The sequence below is a fragment of the Phyllobates terribilis genome, unplaced genomic scaffold, assembly GCF_046119375.1.
Source record: "Phyllobates terribilis strain yellow unplaced genomic scaffold, ASM4611937v1 Scaffold_1__5_contigs__length_1240528914, whole genome shotgun sequence".
NCBI classification, from domain to species: domain Eukaryota; kingdom Metazoa; phylum Chordata; class Amphibia; order Anura; family Dendrobatidae; genus Phyllobates; species Phyllobates terribilis.
In genome coordinates, this window is record NW_027362761.1 from 954249006 (window position 1) to 954270182 (window position 21177).

General features: G+C 46.5%; 1 protein-coding gene across 34 annotated transcripts in view; it reads left to right on the top strand.

Moving 5' to 3' along the window:
- The window catches only part of LOC141155441 (uncharacterized), a 352337-nt gene that overhangs the window by 224443 nt on the left and 106717 nt on the right, over window positions 1-21177 (top strand). For 22 of the 34 annotated variants that reach the window (XR_012247541.1, XR_012247565.1, XM_073642309.1 and 19 more), the window contains 2 exons: window positions 7017-7061; window positions 10817-10861. Coding sequence is in view for 32 of the 34 variants with exons in the window: in XM_073642309.1 (XP_073498410.1) it covers window positions 7017-7061; window positions 10817-10861 (90 nt within the window). In the remaining 2 variants the exon portion in view is untranslated. The remainder of the gene's footprint in view (window positions 1-7016; window positions 7062-10816; window positions 10862-21177) is intronic. The other 12 variants (XM_073642333.1, XM_073642397.1, XM_073642460.1 and 9 more) reach the window with 1 other exon arrangement.

Consider the following 21177-nt stretch of genomic DNA (forward strand, 5'->3'; position numbering starts at 1 on the left):
CATAGTATTTGCTTATGCCTTGCAAGCAAAAGCTGCCAAAAATTAGGACGGAGCAACTTGCAATGCCCCTTACAAGAGCCATGCAGTACAGCACATTACAAACATAAGTCCCATTATTGGGGAGTGGGTCTCCCATAGTATTTGCTTATGCCTTGCAAGCAAAAGCTGCCAAAAATTAGGACGGAGCAACTTGCAATGCCCCTTACAAGAGCCATGCAGTACAGCATATTACAAACATAAGTCCCATTATTGGGGAGTGGGTCTCCCATAGTATTTGCTTATGCTTTCCAAGCAAAAGCTGCCAAAAATTAGGACGGAGCAACTTGCAATGCCCCTTACAAGAGCCATGCAGTACAGCATATTACAAACATAAGTCCCATTATTGGGGAGTGGGTCTCCCATAGTATTTGCTTATGCTTTCCAAGCAAAAGCTGCCAAAAATTAGGACGGAGCAACTTGCAATGCCCCTTACAAGAGCCATGCAGTACAGCATATTACAAACATAAGTCCCATTATTGGGGAGTGGGTGTCCCATAGTATTTGTTTATGCCTTGCAGGCAAAAGCTGTCAAAAATAAGGACGGAGGAACTTGCAATGCTGGCACCCTGGTGGAATAGTGGTGGTGGAGTCTGAGGATAAGGAGAAGAAGATAAAACAGCCGAAACGAGGAAGCGTATACCAATGTGTGGGTGTGAAGCGGTGCATGTGAATACACCTCCCGAAATAACACAGTGGATTTGACTTTATGTTACTCTGCTGTCATTTGGTGGTGATGAGAAGTCTGGCCCAATCCAGCCCTTGTTCATTTTGATAAGGGTCAGCTTGTCAGCATTGTCAGTTGACAGGCGAGTGCGCTTATCAGGTATAATTCCCCCAGCGGCACTAAAAACACATTCCGATAACACGCTAGCGGCAGGGCAGGCCAGGACCTCCAAGGCGTACAGAGCGAGTTCATTCCAAGTGTCCAGCTTGGATACCCAATAATTAAAAGGCACAGAGGAATCACGGAGGACGCTGGTACGGTCGGCAAGGTACTCCCTCACCATCTTTTGAAACTTTCCACTCCTTGTGAGAGTACCCCACGCCTCAGGGCCTGTAAGCTGGGCAGGAGTCAGAAAACTGTCCCAGAACATTGACAGTGTTCCCCTGCCTCTCCTGGATTGGAGTTGCATCTCTCTTGCCTGTACGCCTTGGTTGGGCAACGAACTGTGACCTCTGCCGCCAGCGTGTTCAGATGGGAATTTTTTTAAGAGTTCTGGTACTGCCCCATTTTTGTAGACCTCTCCACCTCAAGAATAAGAGAGTGAAAGTTCTCCTTGTAGCGGGGGTCTACAAGTGTCACCAACCAGTAATGACTGTCACCCAACATTTTGACAACGCGAGGGTCACGGTTAAGGCAGCGTAACATAAAGTCAGCCATGCGTGCCAGACTGGTAACGGGCAAGATTTCCGTGTCCTCACCAAGATGACGACTGACCATGCTCTCCTCCTCCTCCTCTTCCTCCTCCCCCCTGTCCTCAGGCCACCCACGCTGAACCGACGGTATGACACTTGTACAGGTACTACCGTCTACAACGCATGATAGCAGCTCCTGTTCTTCCTCCTCCTCTCCCTCATTGTCCCCCAATGCACGTTGGGATGAGATGAGGCTGGGCTGTGTGTAATCGCCCGCTACGGCTTCTTGATCCATCTCATCATACTCTGGCTGCAATGCCTCCTCTTTAATTCTCTGCAGAGAGCGTTGCAAAAGACAGACAAGTGGGATGCTGACACTAATGATGGCGTCATCGCCACTCACCATCTTGGTGGCCTCCTCAAAGTTTGTCAGGATGGTACATATGTCAGACATCCAGGTCCACTCCTGAGGTCTTATGTGTGGAGTCTGACCTGAATATCGACGGCCTTGTTGCAGCTGGTTCTCCACAACTGCTCTCTTCTGCTCACAAATCCTTTGCAACATGTGGAGGGTAGAGTTCCAACGTGTGGGGACATCACACACCAGTCGGTGTGCTGGAAGCTGCAAACACTGCTGCAACACAGCAAGGGCGGCGGAAGCTGTAGCCGACTTGCGAAAATGAGCTGACAGGCGGCGTACTTTCACGAACAGATCTGGCAACTCGGGGTACGATTTAAGAAACCACTGAACCACGAGGTTAAGCACATGAGCCAGGCATGGCACGTGTGTGATCTCACCTCGCCTCAGAGCCGCCACCAGGTTACGGCCATTGTCACACACGACCATGCCGGGATGTAGGTTCAGCGGTCTCAACCACAGATCTGCCTGCTCTTTCACAGCTGTCCACAACTCACAAGCAGTGTGAGGTTTATCACCTAAGCTTATGAGTTTCAGCACAGCCTGTTGCCGCTTGGCGGAGGCAGTACTGCATTGCTTCCAGCTTGTAACTGATGTGGTGATATCTGAGATGGAGGCTGAACATGAGGAGGAGGAGGAGGAGGAGGATGCGCAGGAGCTGTACACTGTGGGGGCAACTCTGACTGACATAGGGCCCACAATCCTCGGTGTGGGGAGGATGTGTTCCGTCCCAAGGTAAGACTGGGTCCCGGCTTCCACTATGTTTACCCAGTGTGCCGTCAGAGAGATGTACCGTCCCTGGCCACAAGCACTTGTCCACGTGTCCGTTGTCAGGTGGACTCTCCCAGTAACTGCGTTGTTGAGGGCACGGCAGATGCTTTGGGACGCTTGCTTGTGTAGAGCGGGGATGGCACACCGGGCAAAATAGTGTCGGCTGGGGACCGAGTACCGAGGGACGGCCACCGCCATAAGATTGCGGAAGGATTCCGTCTCCACCAGCCTAAAAGGCAGCATTTCCAACGCAAGCAGTTGTGAAATGTGCGAATTTAGGACTGTGGCCTGTGGGGCGTTAGCTGCGAATTTCCGCTTTCGTGCAAAGGTCTGGGATATGGACAATTGAACGCTGCGGTGGGACGTGGACGTTGATGCTGTTTCTTGAGAAACTGCCATAACAAGTGAAGACTGAGAGGAGGGGGCATCTTTACATGCAGTATGGACAGGGGATTGCCTTGCACACACAACAGGGGGTTCTATTGCACGCACAAAAGTGGAAGAAGCAGTGGTGACACCCGCTGACACTGGTCGTGGACCCTGGGTTTCGCCCCACAAAGTCGGGTGCTTTGCTGCCTTGTGCCTGATCATGCTGGTGGTGGTCAGGCTGGTAGTTTTGTCACCCCTGCTGATGCTGGCATGGCAGGTGGAACATATGGCCTTTTTGGGGTTATCAGCAGAGTCTTTAAAAAAATTCCAGACTCAGGAAGACCTACCGCTTGTACTGGCAACGTCCCTCGTGTTGGTGTTACGGGGAACGGTTGCCTGCCTTCTGTCTGCGGCCACCACAATGCTTCTTCCTGCCTGTTGGGGTACTCTGCCTCCCTCCCCCTGTGTGCTGCTGGTCTCACTCTGCATGTCCTCCTTCCACGTTGGGTCAGTTACTAGATCATCCACCAACTCCTCCTCTTCCACTTGCGCACCACGATCCTCCTCCTCACTTCCTGGCAATTGTGTCTCCTCATTGTCCACCTCTTGTGACAGATTGCCAACGTCGACTTCCTGTGGCCGTGGCTGTTCAAATATTTGGGCATCGCAACATGGGATCTCCTCTTCCACCACTTCAAGCATATCAGGCGAGGGGCCCAAATATGGAAATGGACCAGTGAACAGCTCTTCAGAGTGTCCAAGTGCAGGATCACTTGCTGTCTGACGACACTCGGCATGGTGGGAGGAAGGAGCATCAGGGTGAGGAGGAGTATGCGGTCGAGACTCACGGCTACTAAGAGTTGACAGTGTGGAAGACAGACTGGAGGTGGTGGTGCCCAGGTAACTGGAAGTATTATCTGCTATCCAATTAATAACCTGTTCACACTGATCAGTTCTCAATACTGGTGTTGTTCTGTGCTTCCCTAGTAATTCGGTCAAGAAGTGGGAGCGAGAAGATGTGGCTGTTGGTTGTGGCACATTTTCACCTTGGCCACGGCCCCGTCCTCTGCACGAACCATCACCAGAATGTCCATTTCCACGTCCCTTGCCACGCGCCTTGCCCATTGTAAATGAAGTAAAATAGCTTACACTTGCACTATCAATAGAAAAAGGGTAATAAAGAGTAGATTAGAACTGTGGAAGAAGAAAACCACAGTTATTGTTTACTGGGGTATACCACACTTTTTAAATAGAGATATTTGCGGCTGAACAGTGAGCGACACACTCAAACTGCTTTTTTTTAGATACCAAAGGCCCAAAACTGGATAGTACAGCGATTTGACCCATGGAACTGCGAAACCACACGGGGATGTCGGGCCTACACAAGACTATTTTCAACAGATATATTTTTGTGTCACAACAGTCAGGAGACACTACTGTTTTTCTTTACGGAAAAAACTACCAAAAGCAGAATAATAGAGATTTTTTACCGTGGGATGGCAAAACCACAGTTATTGTTTACTGGGTTATACCACACTTTTTTAAATAGAGATATTTGCGGCTGAACAGTGAGCGACACACTCAAACTGCTTTTTTTTTAGATACCAAAGGCCCAAAACTGGATAGTACAGCGATTTGACCCGTAGAACTGCGAAACCACACTGGGATGTCGGGCCTACACAAGACTATTTTCAACAGATATATTTTTGTGTCACAACAGTCAGGAGACACTACTGTTTTTCTTTATGGAAAATATACCAAAACCTGAATAATAGAGATTTTTTACCGTGGGATGGCAAAACCACAGTTATTGTTTACTGGGGTATACCAGACTTTTTTAAATATATAGATTTGCGGCTGAACAGTGAGCGACACACTCAAACTGTTTTTTTTTTAGATACAAATGGCCCAAAATGGATAATACAGAGGATTGAACCGTGGAAGTGCAAAACAACACTTCTGTTTCTCTAGACTACACCAGACTATTTTCAACAGTTATATTTGTGTCTGAAAAATCAGAGACACGCTTTTTTTTGGGGGGGGAGGGACACACCAAAAGGTTAATAAGACGGGTATTTGTACAGTGTGAAGGAGGAAAAAAAAAGGAGGATTTAGATGAAAAAAAAAGGATTTTTCCTGGCCCCCGACACCTGGTGCTAAGTCCAGCAATTTCAGCAACAGGAGCACACAGGACTGTAATGCAGCGTTTGCTGGTATAACCACTGTGTCTCCTATACAGCCTGCCTGCCTGGTATCTGGGATGGATATTAGTCCTGAAAAGGACTGTTTGTTTGTTCTGGCAGCCTTTACAGACCCTACACTAACTATTTTGCAGTTTATATCTCTCCCTAAATCAGCAGCGCTGTCCCTACACTGTCTAATCCGGAGCGACTGTGTCCAAGATGGCGGCGCCCGGTTTTAAATACTCGAGGTGATGCTGTGCGGCCAGCCAATCACTGTAATGCCCACAAACAACATGGCTGCGGCATTACAGTGACTGGCTGGCAATCCCTGCATGTTCATTGGCTCTGTAAAGAGCGCCAAACATGCAGGGCGGGGACCCGAGCTCCCGCCCGAGTAACCCGGAAATGCTCGGTGCTCGCCGAACATCCCGAGTAGCGTGATGCTCGGGCGAGTACCGAGCAGTGTCGAGCATGTTCGCTCAACACTAGAAAAAACACATTTGTGAACATAGTCTTATGGTCACTGCATTCCAAATGCTCCCTGACTTGTAGATCTGAAATTGTATCTGGTCTTTTTGACAGAACCAGATTCAGGAGATTATCTCCCCTGGTTGGTTCATCTACCAGCTGGGAGAGGTAATTGCCCTGAACTGCGGATAAGAAATTGCAGCTTTTAGCACAGCTCGAAGATTCTATGTCCCATTGAATGTCTGTATAGTTAAAATCCCCCATAATAAATAACCTATTATTATTTAGTTCTTCTTTTTCTTCTGCACAATTCAGTCAGGAACTTTCCGGTTATAAGTGGCAGTACATTACTTCCATTACATGTTACACCAGTCTAGCAAACCATTATTGGAACCTCCATATTCCACTGTGGGGACCGCCCTGGTCAAGGTGTGTCTTAATGGCCTCACACAGCTAGCCTCAATTCTCAGTTGATTTGAGTGAACCTCACTGGCTGAGGTAGGTCAGTACAACTCCTCACTAGTACTTTTAAAGTACATTTGATGAGGGCCACATGCTCCTTGCTGTGCCACTGCATCTTCAGCTCCCTGTAGGAGAACTCGTTTCCTAGCCTGGTCATATTCTGCTTTATGATCCTCATGCCTGGCTACACTCTAGCTTCTTATCTAGTATACATAATTATTTGCTTAAGACCCACTTGCATTAGATAAGGAATCCTTCCTTCCCCTGAGTCCTTGCTAGACCCCCTGTCTGAGATAAGAAATCCTGCTACCTCATAATCCTGGTTTCCTTCTTTGAATGTGCTATTTGATATATGGTACTCTCCCCTCTTGGCACATGAACATCTGTTAAAATGCCGGTCTGCAAGCAACAGGACCATTGGTCTTTTTCTTCCCAATACTTCTCCCTATCTGTCTAACAACAGGAAACTGCATCTTCTTGTGCCCACTTCCTGGGCTGGCCTCAATAGTTAACCCTGTCTGCTGCTATCTGTTTCAGGCCACTACAAAGATAAAGCAACATTTGAAACAGTACAATGCATTATATAACCATGAGCTCATCAAGGGGGTGTGGGCAGCTTCTGCACTCCTTTACTCTACTACAGGTAGCTTTGGTAGAAGAACAGGGGGGATGAAGCTGTTTGGATCCAGTGATGTGGCCAGCAACAGTGAGCAGTAAGCAGACTCTAAAGCATAAAACCTGCTAGCGGCAGAAGCTGCTTACCTAAGTAATTGACCACTCTGAAACTGCAGGGTGGTTTGTAACCTAGGCAATGAGCTGCTATCAGAATTTAAACAGTGGATAATGCCTCGAATTCAGGATGGCCACTCTCACTCTCACCAGTCTGTACAATGGGTTTGTCTTTAAAATTTAATTTTAATCTGTTTTCTTTTATACATTTCTAAATCTAGTTCACAAACAAACCACTGCTATCCCCAGAGAGAAACCTACTGACAGTAAGTTTGTGAAAATTATTTTTAGAATTTTATAGTACACTAATCTATCTAGCACAGTTTGGTCACAAATAAAGCCAAAAAATATTGACCTAAATTTACCACTAAAGTAAAGTACAATGTGTCACGAAAAACAATCTCAGGATCACTGGGATACGTTGAAGCATTCCAGAGTTCTTACCTCATAAAGTGACACTGGTCAGAATTCTAAAATTTGACCTGGTCAGAAAGGTGAAACAGGCTCAGGGGTGAAGGTGATAAACATTAAGATTATGTGCATCCTGAATCTTTTTGCTGAATTTTCGGAACAAAAACTAAGCAGAAACTCTAAGTTTTTGTGGAGTTATGAGTTTTTGAGAAGGATCTGAAGAGTTCTTGTGTAATCCCAATGCCGGCATCCCTGCATGGTCTGTCTTCTTCCTCCTGATAGGGATGCTGACATACTCACTGCCATCTCCCTGTCCTGCTGTGGCTCCCTGATCCGACCGCGCTCCCCACTGCTTAAAATGTTAGCGCGTGCCCTCTGGATTAGTCCCCAGCTACTAGTGTAGCGCCCCGAGGGTTCGGCCGCTACAGGGGTATTGCACCTCTGCCAGAGGTGTGGTATTCCACTTCCGGGTAAGGATGGAGTATGGACCATGGCTCAGTTAGCTGCATACAGCACACACACCCCATTTCCAAGGGACAGCTCAACGGTGCTCCCACTAGACAGAAGTGCAGGCACGACCGACTATGTCCCTGTCTGGAGTGGGGAGGGGGGTGGAACACCCAGTGCTGTAGGGGCAGATAGGGGTTGGTTCCTGAGCGTAGGTAGGAGCCCATTGGTTGCTGGTCACCTGGGCTCATGTTTCTAGAGGGAGGTATAAAAGGTGGGCACCATCTTAGTTCTGGGTCAGTTCAAGCAGGAGGAGAGAGAGGACTTCGGCCAGAGAGGGCTGACAGGGAGCTGTGGCTCAGTCTGGGCCCAGCTCCATGAGGCAGGCCTGAGGAGAGGGCCAGGAACAGAAAGGAACAAGAACAGAAAGGAACAGCAAAGAAAGAGAGGAAGAAACAGAAGGGCTCAGGAACAAGAAGGTGGAAGGGACCCTAAGAACCCACGAGAATACAGGGTGCAGGGTCAGGCGGATTAAGGGTACCGGATCCCAAGTTGGTGGAGGAGAAACAACCCTCAGCCAAAGACCGGAGGTCGTGATCATTTATTGGTGCGACACCTCATCAAACCTGCTAGGAAGGCACCATATAGGACAGCGGAGGACGGGGCCCACGTTTAACCGCACAAGTCTGCGGCAGCTGGACAAAAGTGGGTCACTGGTGAGGCAGGCCAGAGAAAGGACAAAAGGGGGTCTTGAGCCATACTCTTGAGCTGTCTGGGAGTTGACCAAGCCCCTCACCTGGTGGACGCAGCACGGCTCGGGCGGTCATTCCCTGCAGAAGTGACTTGGATATTAACCATGAGTAAAGACCCTGGACTGCAGTACGTTGTCTGTGTGCTTTTTCGCTCCTCTGGCATTACCGGTACTGGGACTCTCACCACCATCATTCCCACCATCCACTACACTGCCCTGGGGCCGCACTCTTCCCGTGGGGAGTCACACCATCCCAGCTGCATACATCATCGGCCCCAGCGGTCTGCCCTGCAGCGGCGGTTCCTAATAACCACAATCCATGGGTGGCGTAGTCGGACATCTCTTAAAACATCTAAAAGACTGCCACTGGTCTGACCACCCTGAGCCACGGGACCGGGTTGCCACAACTACCCCCATCATCTCCCTATTACCCGGTTCCGAGTGCCCCACGGCCCAGGGGGCGAGTCACTAGCTGGGGGGCATCTAGTACTTAAAGCATCCTCCCCTTTATGGAAGTGCCTGTACAATGCCCTCTTGTAGCATCGGCGTCTCTGCCCCCTGCCAGGCAGAGACACCGTCCCCCTTACCGCCGCGGTCCTGCTCCGGCATCTTCCGGCCTCCCTGCAGCAGCTGCTTGTGCATGCAGCTTCCCTGGCTCTGTGCTTAGGGCGCGCGCTCCCTCCCTCTTAATGGGGGCCGCGCGCGCTGTCCTAAAACGTCCCTGGCCAATGGCCGGTGGACTTTGCCTATAAAAGGCACTTCCTCCAATATTGAGGTGCCTGTGCAAGGTTGTTGCTTTGTGTTACTTACTTTGCTTCAGCCCTCAGGTCCTCTGCAAGTCAGTCCTGTCCGCCAGTCTGATCTTCAGCCCAGTCCACCAGTCTGACTTCTCTCCAGCCCGACAGTCTGCCTACAGTCCAGTCCGCCAGTCTGTCTATGGGCTCTGCCCGCCTGCTTATCTGGAAGCACCTGCCTGTTACCTGCCGTGCCCACCAGCCAGCATTACCTGGAAGCACCTGCCTGTTACCTGCCGTGCCTGCCAGCCTGCTTACCTGGAAGCACCTGCCTGTTACCTGTCGTGCCCGCCTGCCTGCTTACCTAGAAGCACCTGCCAGTTACCGGTTGTGCCCGCCTGCTTGTCTACCCAGACCACCCGTCTGCCTGCCTGCCGAGCTTATCAGCTGTAGCGGTCAGTTCCTGCCTTCTGACCCTTGGGAGCCACCTGCTCTCATACAAGGTCGGTCCCAGGTTGGCACCTGGTCCCTCTGCTCGGTTCCTCCCTGGTTCACGGAGTCGACTGAGCCGCCGTACGACCTTGGTCGGTCCGAGTAGATACTTAGTCACGCCCCTCTGGTCCCTACTTGCACCGCAGCACAGAGGTTCCACCACCCGGATCCGTAACACCTCTTTAGTGATTAGTTTGGGTTTGTTGCCGCTAGTTTATTGTCAGGTCGCTGAACCTATTCCTGAACCTGTCCCAGTCTGAACCTGAAGCTATTGTTGAATCCGTTCTGCCTGAACCTAATCCTGAACCATGAACCCGCCTAGTCTGAACCTGACCCTTTTGCTGTATTTGCCTGAACTTGATCCAGAATCCTGAGTTGTCTGATCCTGAACCCTGCACCATCCTATCTGATTTTGTACCCTTAACTGTCTCGTCTGAACCAGAACTTGTACCTGTTGCCTGTGTTATCTAAACCTTAAACCTGGCGATATCTTAACCTAAAACCACTCTGGCGGTACCTGAGCCTGAAACCACTCCGACGGTTCTTGAACCTGAAACTACTTCGGCAGTACCTGAACCAGAAACTGCTCTGGCGGTACCTGAATCTGAAACCGCTCAGGCGGTACCTGAACCTGAAACCGCTCCAGTCGTACCGAAACAACACCAGTGTCCGTCCTGTCTAGTGTTCCAGAATCTGCACTGGCTGAACCAGTACCAGAACACTGTCCTGCCAGTGACTCAGTCAGTGTCCATGACTGCGAACCTAACCCTTTGGGTCAGCTACCGCTTTACCGGTGACTGCCCTTGAAGTGGTACCTGGCGGCTACCTGCAGCTCAAGCCTAACTCCACCATCAGGAGCTGTAGCAAAAAACAGGTAGCCGCGTAGCCATGCCCCTCCAGGGTAAGCCTGGCTTTTGGCACAGGTGGTCCACAATCCGCGTGATATTTTGCTTCATTTCTGCTTCAAAACCTACAAAAAGCACAGTGTGAACATACCCTTAATATGTTTTCTCATTTTCTCACCACCCTCTGAAAAGCAATACACTCCTGAAAATTTACAGTTCTGATCGATGGAATGGTTGCACCACTGGCCCAAACTTTGTGCTTTTCTAGATTACTAGATTACTAGATTACTATCCTTAAAATGTAATTTAATGTATTTTCTTTTATACATTTCTAATGTTAGGTCACAAAGAAACCACTGCTATCCCCAGAGAGAAAACTACTGACAGTAAGTTTGTGAAAAATACTTTTAGAATTTTATTGTATGCTCATCTGTCTTGCACATTTTGGTGAAAAGGGCAACATGTAAATGTAATTTCATAGCATCTTTCAATCATAATTTAGATGTGTCATTTGTAACATTTTTAATGCAGTGCTTTTTAATAACCCAATATCAAACACAGGCTGCAGCTGTATTAAGATGTATATTTTTGACTTAGCAATTATGTTTATGTGGCACCCCAGGGGTCTGGTTCCCACAGTAATAGCAATATTACGTCTGTGAGCAGGTGGGAGGTTTCCTGGTCAGACATCCTATGCATGCCACACCTCCTGCCCAGTCCTGGGAGGGGAAGAACTTCCCCTATATAAAACTAGGGCTGAGGCAGGGTTAGGAGAGGAGAGCAGAGAACACAGACAGAGACACAGTCTGGTCTGTAGTGGAGCAGCTTTAGGAACAAGAAAGATCAGGAGCTCTGTGGGAGCTGTGCTAAAAAGAGATCAGGGGCTGGAAGCTGTAGAGCTCGCCCTGATTGAAGAGTTCTTACCGGACCCGGAGTCCGAGGCTGTGGGGACTAATCCTTACCCAGCAGCAGAAACTGCCCGGCAGGGGATTTCAGGTCCTCTGGCCAAGAAACCCGAAGGCACGGTCACACGCAAGGGACCAGCACCGCGACGTGGAGCGGAAGCTACCAGAAGGCCCCGAGTCACCGGCCATACGGGTGAGCACCACACGGTACACTCAGGGACGTGGGCTACTTTTACCCGCCTCTAGCAAGGTAGCCAGAAGAGTACGATTAGTTGGGGAGGCCTACAACTCCACCTGGCCAGGGGAGATCCCATCAGCTCACGGACTGACCAGGCCCTGATCGCTAGCCAGTACTCCGGGAGGGTCTACCTTGCCACCAGTAAAGACCCAAAACTACACCGCACCGTCTCTGAGTGGTTCCTGCTACCCCCCTTCAAACACGTCGGCTGCCCTGAGGCCATACCCCTCCCGTTGGGGGTTCTACCAGCTACGCTGCACAACCTTACCACCGGCCTCAGCGGTCTGCCCTGCAGCGGCGGCTTCATAGCCGCATTCAACGGGTGGCGTAGTCGAACACCGTACTATCTTCTGCTAAACTCTGCCACTCAGCTTGACTCCCTGGGCACGGACCGGGTCACCGCCACAAGACTACTACCCCTATCAGATCCGGCTCCGGGTAGGCTCCCGCGTGCGCAACGCTGCGCGACTCAGGCCCAGGGGCGCGACATTTATGCAGCAAAAGGCCTGTTATGCTTCCCTATGAGCACTGCTCTTTTAAGCCTTTAAGGGTATGTGCACACTGAGTCTTTTTACTGACTTTTTGGAGTGGAAAATAAGTGGAAACTACAAGTTTTTGAGGAGTTATGAGGAAGATCTGGAAAGTTTTTGCTCAGTTTCTACTCCAAAAACAACTCAGTGTGAACATACAGTTAATTGTTTTTATTTACTTATTTTACTCAGTTATATAGCAGCATTAATTCCAGAATACTTTTACAGACATTATCTGTACTGTCCCCATTGGGACTCACAATCTAGATTCTGTATCTTTGGAGTGTGGGAGGAAACCCATTCATACATGGGGAGAACATACAAACTCTTTGCAGACGGTGTCCTTAGAGGGGTTTGAACCCAGGACCCCAGTGCTGCAAGGCTGCAGTGCTATCCACTGAAGCATTGTTCTCAACTTCTTTTCCTCAAGAGTGAGCTACTCCACAGCACCCAGCTTCATTCTATTCAGAGGGTGGTGTACTCTTGAAGATTGACAGTTCTGATTGATGCCATGGTTGCATGCATGTGCCACTGGTCCAAACTTAGTGCTCTCCTAGGTTGTTAATGTGTCATGGACAGGGCCAGTAGTTGTAGCCGAGGTGTGCATCATCTGTGCCCCACCATGCCACAGGAAAATGGGGGTCTTGGCTGGTGTGTGCTACCGTCACCTTGGTGATACGCCCCTGCACACTGCTTGCTGCCACTTGACTTGGCAGGCCAGGACCAGATGTTATGGAAATGTATGAAGGAGACCAGAGTCCAAAAATAAACTTTTCTTTACTGATCATCCAGCCCTTTTTAAAAGCTGTTATAGTGTTTGCCATCACTACGTTTTGTGGGCGGCATTCCACAGTCTGACTGTAAGGCTAAGTGCCCACGATTCAGAAATGCTGCAGATTTTTTCCGCATCTCCCTGGCAGGAAAAATGCATGCGAATTTTACATGCGTTTTTCCTGCCAGGTAGAAGCGTTTGTCAAGCATTTTTGCATGCATTTCTGCATGCGGGTTATCAAGAGCTTTTCAAAGGGATTTTAGCATCACTTGGAAAAGTGCTTGACAACTTGGTCACACTATATAAATACATGCAACCGGCATAGATTTATATAGTGTGACCAAGTTAATAGTTAAAAAAAAGAATAAAAATGGTAAAAAAATTAAAAATAAACATTATACTTAGCTTCCGATGGTCCCTGGTCTCCTGTACGATGTGTCTGGTCTCTTGTACGGCTCGCGATGGTCTAAAAGGACCTGCGGTGACGTCATTTAGTCATGTGACAGGTCATGCGACCACCAACGGCAGCGGTCGCGTGACCTGTCACATGACTAAATGACATCACTGCAGGTCCTTTTAGACCATCGCGAGCCGTACAAGGGACCGGATGCATCGTACAGGAGACTGGGGGACATCGGAAGGTAAGTATAATGTTTATTTTTTATTTTAAATTCTTTTTTTTACAGGTGCTATGGTACCTGGGTCTGGAGGAGAGTCTCCTCTTCTCCAGACTCGGGTACCATCCGCACATTAAATCGCTTAATATCCACATGTGCACATGTAGTCATGCGAATATTAAGCAGTTCAATGTAAGTCAATGGCGGCAATTACGCTGCATGTCCGCAAAATTAATGGACATGCTGCCTATTTTTCCGCAACGATAATCCGCAGCAGAAATTTCCGCAACATGTGCACAGCACATGCGGATTAACATTGAGGACCATGGGGCACGTATTATCAATCGTTTAAGCATTTTCGCTGCGGAAATTCCCCGGCAAAAACGCTTGAAAAATGCATAGTGGGTACGCAGCCCTTTCCTATTTAGCTGCCAGAATTGCCTTTCTTCCACCTGTAATGAGTGCTCCCCTGGTCCTTAGTATGGTCTTTCGAAGGAATAAGTCATGTGCCAGTATTTCGTACTGACCACACATATATTTGTACATGTAAATGAGATCTCCTCTGAGACAACTTTTTCTAAGCTAAATAAGCCCAACTTTTCCAACCTCTCATCATATAAGAGGCCTTCCATCCCTTGTAATAATCTAGTTGCCTATCTTTGAACTGACTCTAACTTCTGAATATCATTTTTAAAATGTGGAGCCCAAAACTGGATCCCGTATTCTAGATGTGGCCTCCCCAGTGATTTATAGAATGGTAACAATATGTTGGGATCACAGGATTTTATTAGTGATGAGCGAACATGCTCGCCACTGCTCGGTACTCCCCTGAGCATCACTGTACTCCACAAGCTCGGCGAGAACTTCCGGGTTGCTCAGGCAGGAACTCCGGTCCCCTCCCTGCATGTTTGGTGCTCTTTAGATAGCCGATGAACATGCAGGGATTGCCTGCCACGCACTGTAATGCCGTAGACATGGTGGTTGTGGCATTACAGTTATTGGCTGGCCGCACAGCGTCATCAGGTCTATATAAGACCTGGCGCCACTATGCTCGTCACAGTCTACCCCGGAATCAGGCAGAGTATGGAGAGGTGCTACTGCATCAGGAAGAGATTTGCTTGTTTATAGTTGGTATAGGTATTCCACAACATATATATATATACAGTACAGACCAAAAGTTTGGACACACCTTCTCATTTAAAGATTTTTCTGTATTTTCATGACTATGAAAATTGTACATTCACACTGAAGGCATCAAAACTATGAATTAACACATGTGGAATTATATACTTAGCAAAAAAGTGTGAAACAACTGAAAATATGTCTTATATTCTAGGTTCTTCAAAGTAGCCACCTTTTGCTTTGATGACTGCTTTGCACACTCTTGGCATTCTCTTGATGAGCTTCAAGAGGTAGTCACCGGAAATGGTTTTCACTTCACAGGTGTGCCCTGTCAGGTTTAATAAGGGATTTCTTGCCTTATAAATGGGGTTGGGACCATCAGTTGTGTTGTGCAGAAGTCAGGTGGATACACAGCTGATAGTCCTACTGAATAGACTGTTAGAATTTGTATTATGGCAAGAAAAAAGCAGCCAAGTAAAGAAAAACGAGTGGCCATCATTACTTTAAGAAATGAAGGTCAGTCAGTGCGAAAAATTGGGAAAACTTTGAAAGTGTCCCCAAGTGCAGTTGCAAAAACCATCAAGAGCTACAAAGAAACTGGCTCACATGAGGACCGCCCCAGGAAAGGAAGACCAAGAGTCACCTCTGCTTCTGAGGATAAGTTTTTCTCAGTCACCAGCCTCAGAAATAGCAGGTTAACAGCAGCTCAGATTAGAGACCAGGTCAATGCCACACAGAGTTCTAGCAGCAGACACATCTCTTCAACAACTGTTAAGAGGAGACTTTGTGCTGCAGTACTTCATGGTAAAATAGCTGCTAGGAAACCACTGCTAAGGACAGGCAACAAGCAGAAGAGACTTGTTTGGGCTAAAGAACACAAGGAATGGACATTAGACCAGTGGAAATCTGTGCTTTGGTCTGATGAGTCCAAATTTGAGATCTTTGGTTCCAACCACCGTGTCTTTGTGCGACGCAGAAAAGGTGAACGGATGGACTCTACATGCCTGGTTCCCACCGTGAAGCATGGAGGAGGAGGTGTGATGGTGTGGGGGTGCTTTTCTGGTGACACTGTTAGGGATTTATTCAAAACTGAAGGCATACTGAACCAGCATGGCTACCATAGCATCTTGCAGCGGCATGCTATTCCATCCGGTTTGCGTTTAGTTGGACCATCATTTATTTTTCAACAGGACAATGACCCCAAACACACCTCCAGGCTGTGTAAGGGCTATTTGACCAAGAAGGAGAGTGATGGGGGGCTACACCAGATGACTTGGCCTCCACAGTCACCAGACCTGAACCCAATCGAGATGGTTTGGGGTGAGCTGGACCGCAGAGTGAAGGCAAAAGGGCCAACAAGTGCTAAGCATCTCTGGGAACTCCTTCAAGATTGTTGGAAGACCATTTCCGGTGACTACCTCTTGCAGCTCATCAAGAGAATGCCAAGAGTGTGCAAAGCAGTCATCAAAGCAAAAGGTGGCTACTTTGAAGAACCTAGAATATAAGACATATTTTCAGTTGTTTCACACTTTTTTGTTAAGTATATAATTCCACATGTGTTAATTCATAGTTTTGATGCCTTCAGTGTGAATGTACAATTTTCATAGTCAAGAAAATACAGAAAAATCTTTAAATGAGAAGGTGTGTCCAAACTTTTGGTCTGTACTGTATATATTTATATATATATATATATATATATATATATATATATATCCAACTGAATTAACAGTCCTTCTGAGGACTAATCGATCTGCATATATTCAGTGGTGATAGCAGGAGTTAGGCAGGCAGGGTATGTGGCAGACTGCAGTGCATAATACAGCACAAGAGGGTCCATTGAACATCCTGTTAGTTTAGATGGATAAATATATATGTGTGTTGTGGAATACCTATACTAACAGGATGTTCAATGGACCCTCTTGTGCTGTATCATACACTGCCGTTTGCCACACACACTGCCTGCCTAACACTGATTATATGCAGCTGGATTAGTCCTCAGAAGGACTGTTAGTTTAGATGGATAAATATATATGTGTGTTGTGGAATACCTATACTAACAGTCCTTCTGAGGACTAATCTAGCTGCATATAATCAGTGTTAGGCAGGCAGTGTGTGTGGCAGACTGCAGTGTATGAGACAGCACAAGAAGCTCCATTGAAAGTCCTGTCTGCTGCTGCTGTAATAATTGGAGATATTTGTAGACATAGCCCCAGATATCAGGGACAGGGCAATTTTTTTTTATCTTAATCCTGGTTATTTGCCTAAAAAGCAATCCAGAGTACACCATTTTTCTGCTCCATTTGCTTGTTCTCACTGCAGAATAAAGCCAGATCTGTTCCATATTTCAGCGATAAAAATACAGAAATTGAAATTGAGTGTGGAAAATATTGGCCTCCTTTTCCATTCTGTTGCAGTGGGTCGGTCAAGCTATTCACACTAGGTGTCTGTGAAGAATCGTATTAGTAAATTACAGGCCTGCTATTTAAATCCGTGGTTCTCTGTCAGACACAAAACCTATAAGAGTATTCCAAATTCAGCCATTTCTTCCATTTTCATTTTGTTGCAGTGTGTAGGTCAAGTTATTCACACTAGGTTTCTGTGTAGAATAATATTAGTAAATTACAGGTCTGCTATTTAACCCCTTTCTGACCATGTCAGTAATAGTACGTAGCTGTGCCCTGGGACTTATGGACCAGCTACGTATTATTACGTGCTCTGCGATCGCGCCCGCACACAAGCAGTGCGGGGCGATCGCCGCTGGGTGTCAGCTGATTGTCACAGCTGACACCCGGTGCTATGTGCTGGGAGCGGTCCCGCACCGCTCACGGCACATTAACCCCTGCAATGCTGCAATCGAAGTCGATCACAGCATTGCGGTGGCAAGGGGGGAGGTGATCGGTATACTCACCTCTCCTGCCAGCGTCCAGCGATGTCTGCGGCGGCTTCCGGATGTTGCTATGATGACCCAATGTCGTCATGACAACATCCGGGTCACCAGGAGGCAGGACGTTACTTTGGTCATGCGCAGTGCGCGACCAAAGTAATGTCTCCCCTGTGTGCAGCGCTGACAGGCTGCATGACAAAGGGAGCTGCTGCTCTCTATGCCATGCAGCCGATCAGGCTGCAAAAAGTGAAAGTCCCATAGTGGGACAATGTGTAAAAGTAAAAAAAAAAGTAGAAAAGTGAAAAACAAAAAAAACAAAAATTGTAAAAATATAAAAAAAAAAGAAAAAAATAATCCCCAAAAAATAAAATTATATTGAACCCATAATATTTATTTATTATGAAAAAAAAATAAACCAATAAAAGTTCACATATTTGGTATCGCCGCGTCCGGAACGACCTGACCTATAAAACTGTCCACTAGTTAACCCCTTTAGTGAACACGGTAAAAAAAAAAAAAAAAAACGAAGCAAAAAACAATGCTTTATCATCATACTGCCAAACAAAAAATGGAATAACACTTGATCAAAAAGACAAATGTAAATAAAAATGGTACCGCTAAAAACGTCATCTTGTCCTGCAAAAAACAAGCCAACACACAGCTCCATTGTTCGAAAAAAAAAAAGTTATAGCTCCCAGAATATAGCGATACAAAAAAATTATTTTTTCTAGAAAATCATTTTTACTGTGTATAAAAAAATGCAAAAAAACAATTCCTGAATTGTTGGTTTTTGTTTATTCTGCCTCCCAAAAATCAGAATAGAAAGCGATCAAAAATTGTCACGTGCCCGAAAATGGTACCAATAAAAACGTCAACTTGTCCCGTAAAAAACAAGCTATCACATGACTCTGTCGACCAAAATATGGAAACATTATAGCTCTCAAAATATGGTGATGCAAACACTAGTCTTTGCAAAAAAAAGCGTCTTTTAGTGTGTGACAGCTGTCAGTCATAAAAACCCGATATGAATCTGGTATTGCTGTAATCACACCGACCCAAAGAATAAAGTAGTCTAATCACTTATACCACACGAAGAATGGTGTAAAAAAATAAACTCTAGGGTTAGGGTTGGGCTAGGGTTAGGGTTGGGGTAGTATTAGGGTTGGGGCTAGGGTTGGGGTTTTTTCAAAAGTAAAGAAAAAAAAAATGATGACAATATGGCAACCAGTGTTGAGCGCAAGTGCTCGCTACTTGAGTTTGCATCGGGTACTCGGGTATGCACTGAGTATCGCGGGTGCTCGAGTTACATGCTCGAGTCTCTGCCCCATATGCTTCGCGGCCAAAAAAAACGTTGCTGGGATCGCCTGCCATGCACGAGCGATCCCCGCATGTTTTTTTTTGGGTGTCTAAAAACCGTGAAACATGCGGGGCGGGGACTCGAGCATGTCATTTGAGCACCTGCGATACTTGGTGCATACCCGAGTACCCGAAGCAAACTCAAGTAGCGAGCACTTGCACTCAAGACTAATGACAACTTATTCAATATGATAACCTAATGTTATCAAATTCTGTCGTACCTTTGGGTTCAAAATGTACACTATACCCCTTGATAAAATTCTTGATGGGTCTAGTTTCCAAAATGGGGTCATTTGTGGGGGGTTTCCACTATTTCAGCACATTAGGAGCTCCCAAAATGCAACATGGCGTCCGCTCTTGATTCCAGGCAATTTTGCGTTTAAAAAAGTCACACAGTGCTCCTTCCCTTCTGAACCCTGACGTGCGCCCAAACAGTGTATTTTCCCCACATATGGGGTATTGGCGTACTCAGGAGAAATTGCACAACAGTTTTTAGGTTCCATTTTCTCCTCTTACCCTTGTGAAACTAAAAAAATTGGGGCAAAAAGATCATTTTTGTGGAAAAAGTTAGATTTTTTTTATTTTCACGGCTTCATGTTCTAAACTTCTGTGAAGCACCTGGGGGTTAAGGGTGCTCACCACACATCTAGATAAGTTCCCTCAGGGGTCTAGTTTCCAAAATGGTGTCACTTGTGGGGGGTTTCCACTGTTTAGGCACATCAGGGGCTCCCGAATTGCAACATGGCGTCCGCTAATTATTCAAGCAAATTTTACATTCAAAAAGTCAAATGGCGCTCCTTCCCTTCCAAACCCTGCAGTGCGCCCAAAAAGTGGTTTTCCCAACATATGGGATATCTTCTTACTCAGGAGAGATTGCACAATAAGTTGCATGGTACAATTTCTCATGTTACCCTTATGAAAATGCAAAACTGGGGGCTGAAAAACATTTTTGTGGGAAAAATGTGAAAATTTTATTTTCACAGCTCCATGTTATAAACTTCTGTGAAGCACCTGGGGGTTCAAGATGCTCGCCACACATCTAGATAAGTTCCCTGAGGGGTCTAGTTTTCAAAATGGTGTCACTTGTGGGGGGTTTCCACTGTTTAGGCACATCAGGGCTCTCCAAACGCGACATGGCATCCGCTAATTATATAAGCAAATTTTACATTCAAAAAGTCTAATGGCGCTCCTTCCCTTCTGAGCCCTGCTGTGCACCCAAACAGTGTTTTTTCCCCACGTATAGGGTATCTGCGTACTCGGGAAATTGCACAACAAATTTTGGGGTCCATTTTTCCTGTTACCCCTGCAAAAATAAAAAAATTGGGGTCTAAAGTAACATTTTTGTGAAAAAAAGTTAAATGTTCATTTTTTTCTTCCCCATTCCAAAATTTCCTGTGAAGCACGTTAAGGGTTAATAAACTTCTTGAATGTGGTTTTGAGCACCTTGAGGGGTGCAGTTTTTAGAATGGTGTCACTTTTGGGTATTTTCTGTCATAAAGGCCCCTCAAAGTCACTTCAAATGTGATGTGGACCCTAAAAAAATGGTTTTGTAAATTTTGTTGGAAAAATGAGAAATCGCTGATCAACTTTTAACCCTTATAGCGCACTAATAAAAAAAATTTTTGGTTCCAAAATTGTGCTGATGTAAAGTAGACATGTGGGAAATGTTATTTACAAATTATTTTGTGTAACATATCTCTCTGATTTAGCGGAATAAAAATTCAAATTTTGAAAATTGTGAAATTTTCAACATTTTTGCCTAATTTCCAATTTTTTCACAAATAAACGCAAGTGATATCGAAGAAATTTTACCACTATCATGAAGTACAATATGTCACGAAAAAACACTCTCAGAATCAGCGGGATCCGTTGAAGCGTTTCAGAGTAATTACCTCATAAAGTGACAGTGGTCAGAATTGTAAAAATTGGCCTGGTCATTAACGTGCAAACCACCCTCGGGGGTAAAGGGGTTAAAACCGTGGATCTCTGACAGACGTATCACCTATAATGCAGTTCAAATCCTGCCATTTATAGTGAGCGTGGAAAATATTGTCCTCCATTTATAGATTGTAGCAGTGTGTCAGTGTACACCATTTTACAGCTCCATTTGCTTGTTCGCTGAATACAGACAGATTTTTTTCGTTTTATCCATATTACTGTATTGTGGAAGCAGAGGAACTTTTTTCAATCATCAGACGCACGTGATCCATATAAATGCCGTAATGATGAAGAAATTTACCTGTGTTTTATTGAACCACTTGACACTTGTTCGCTGACA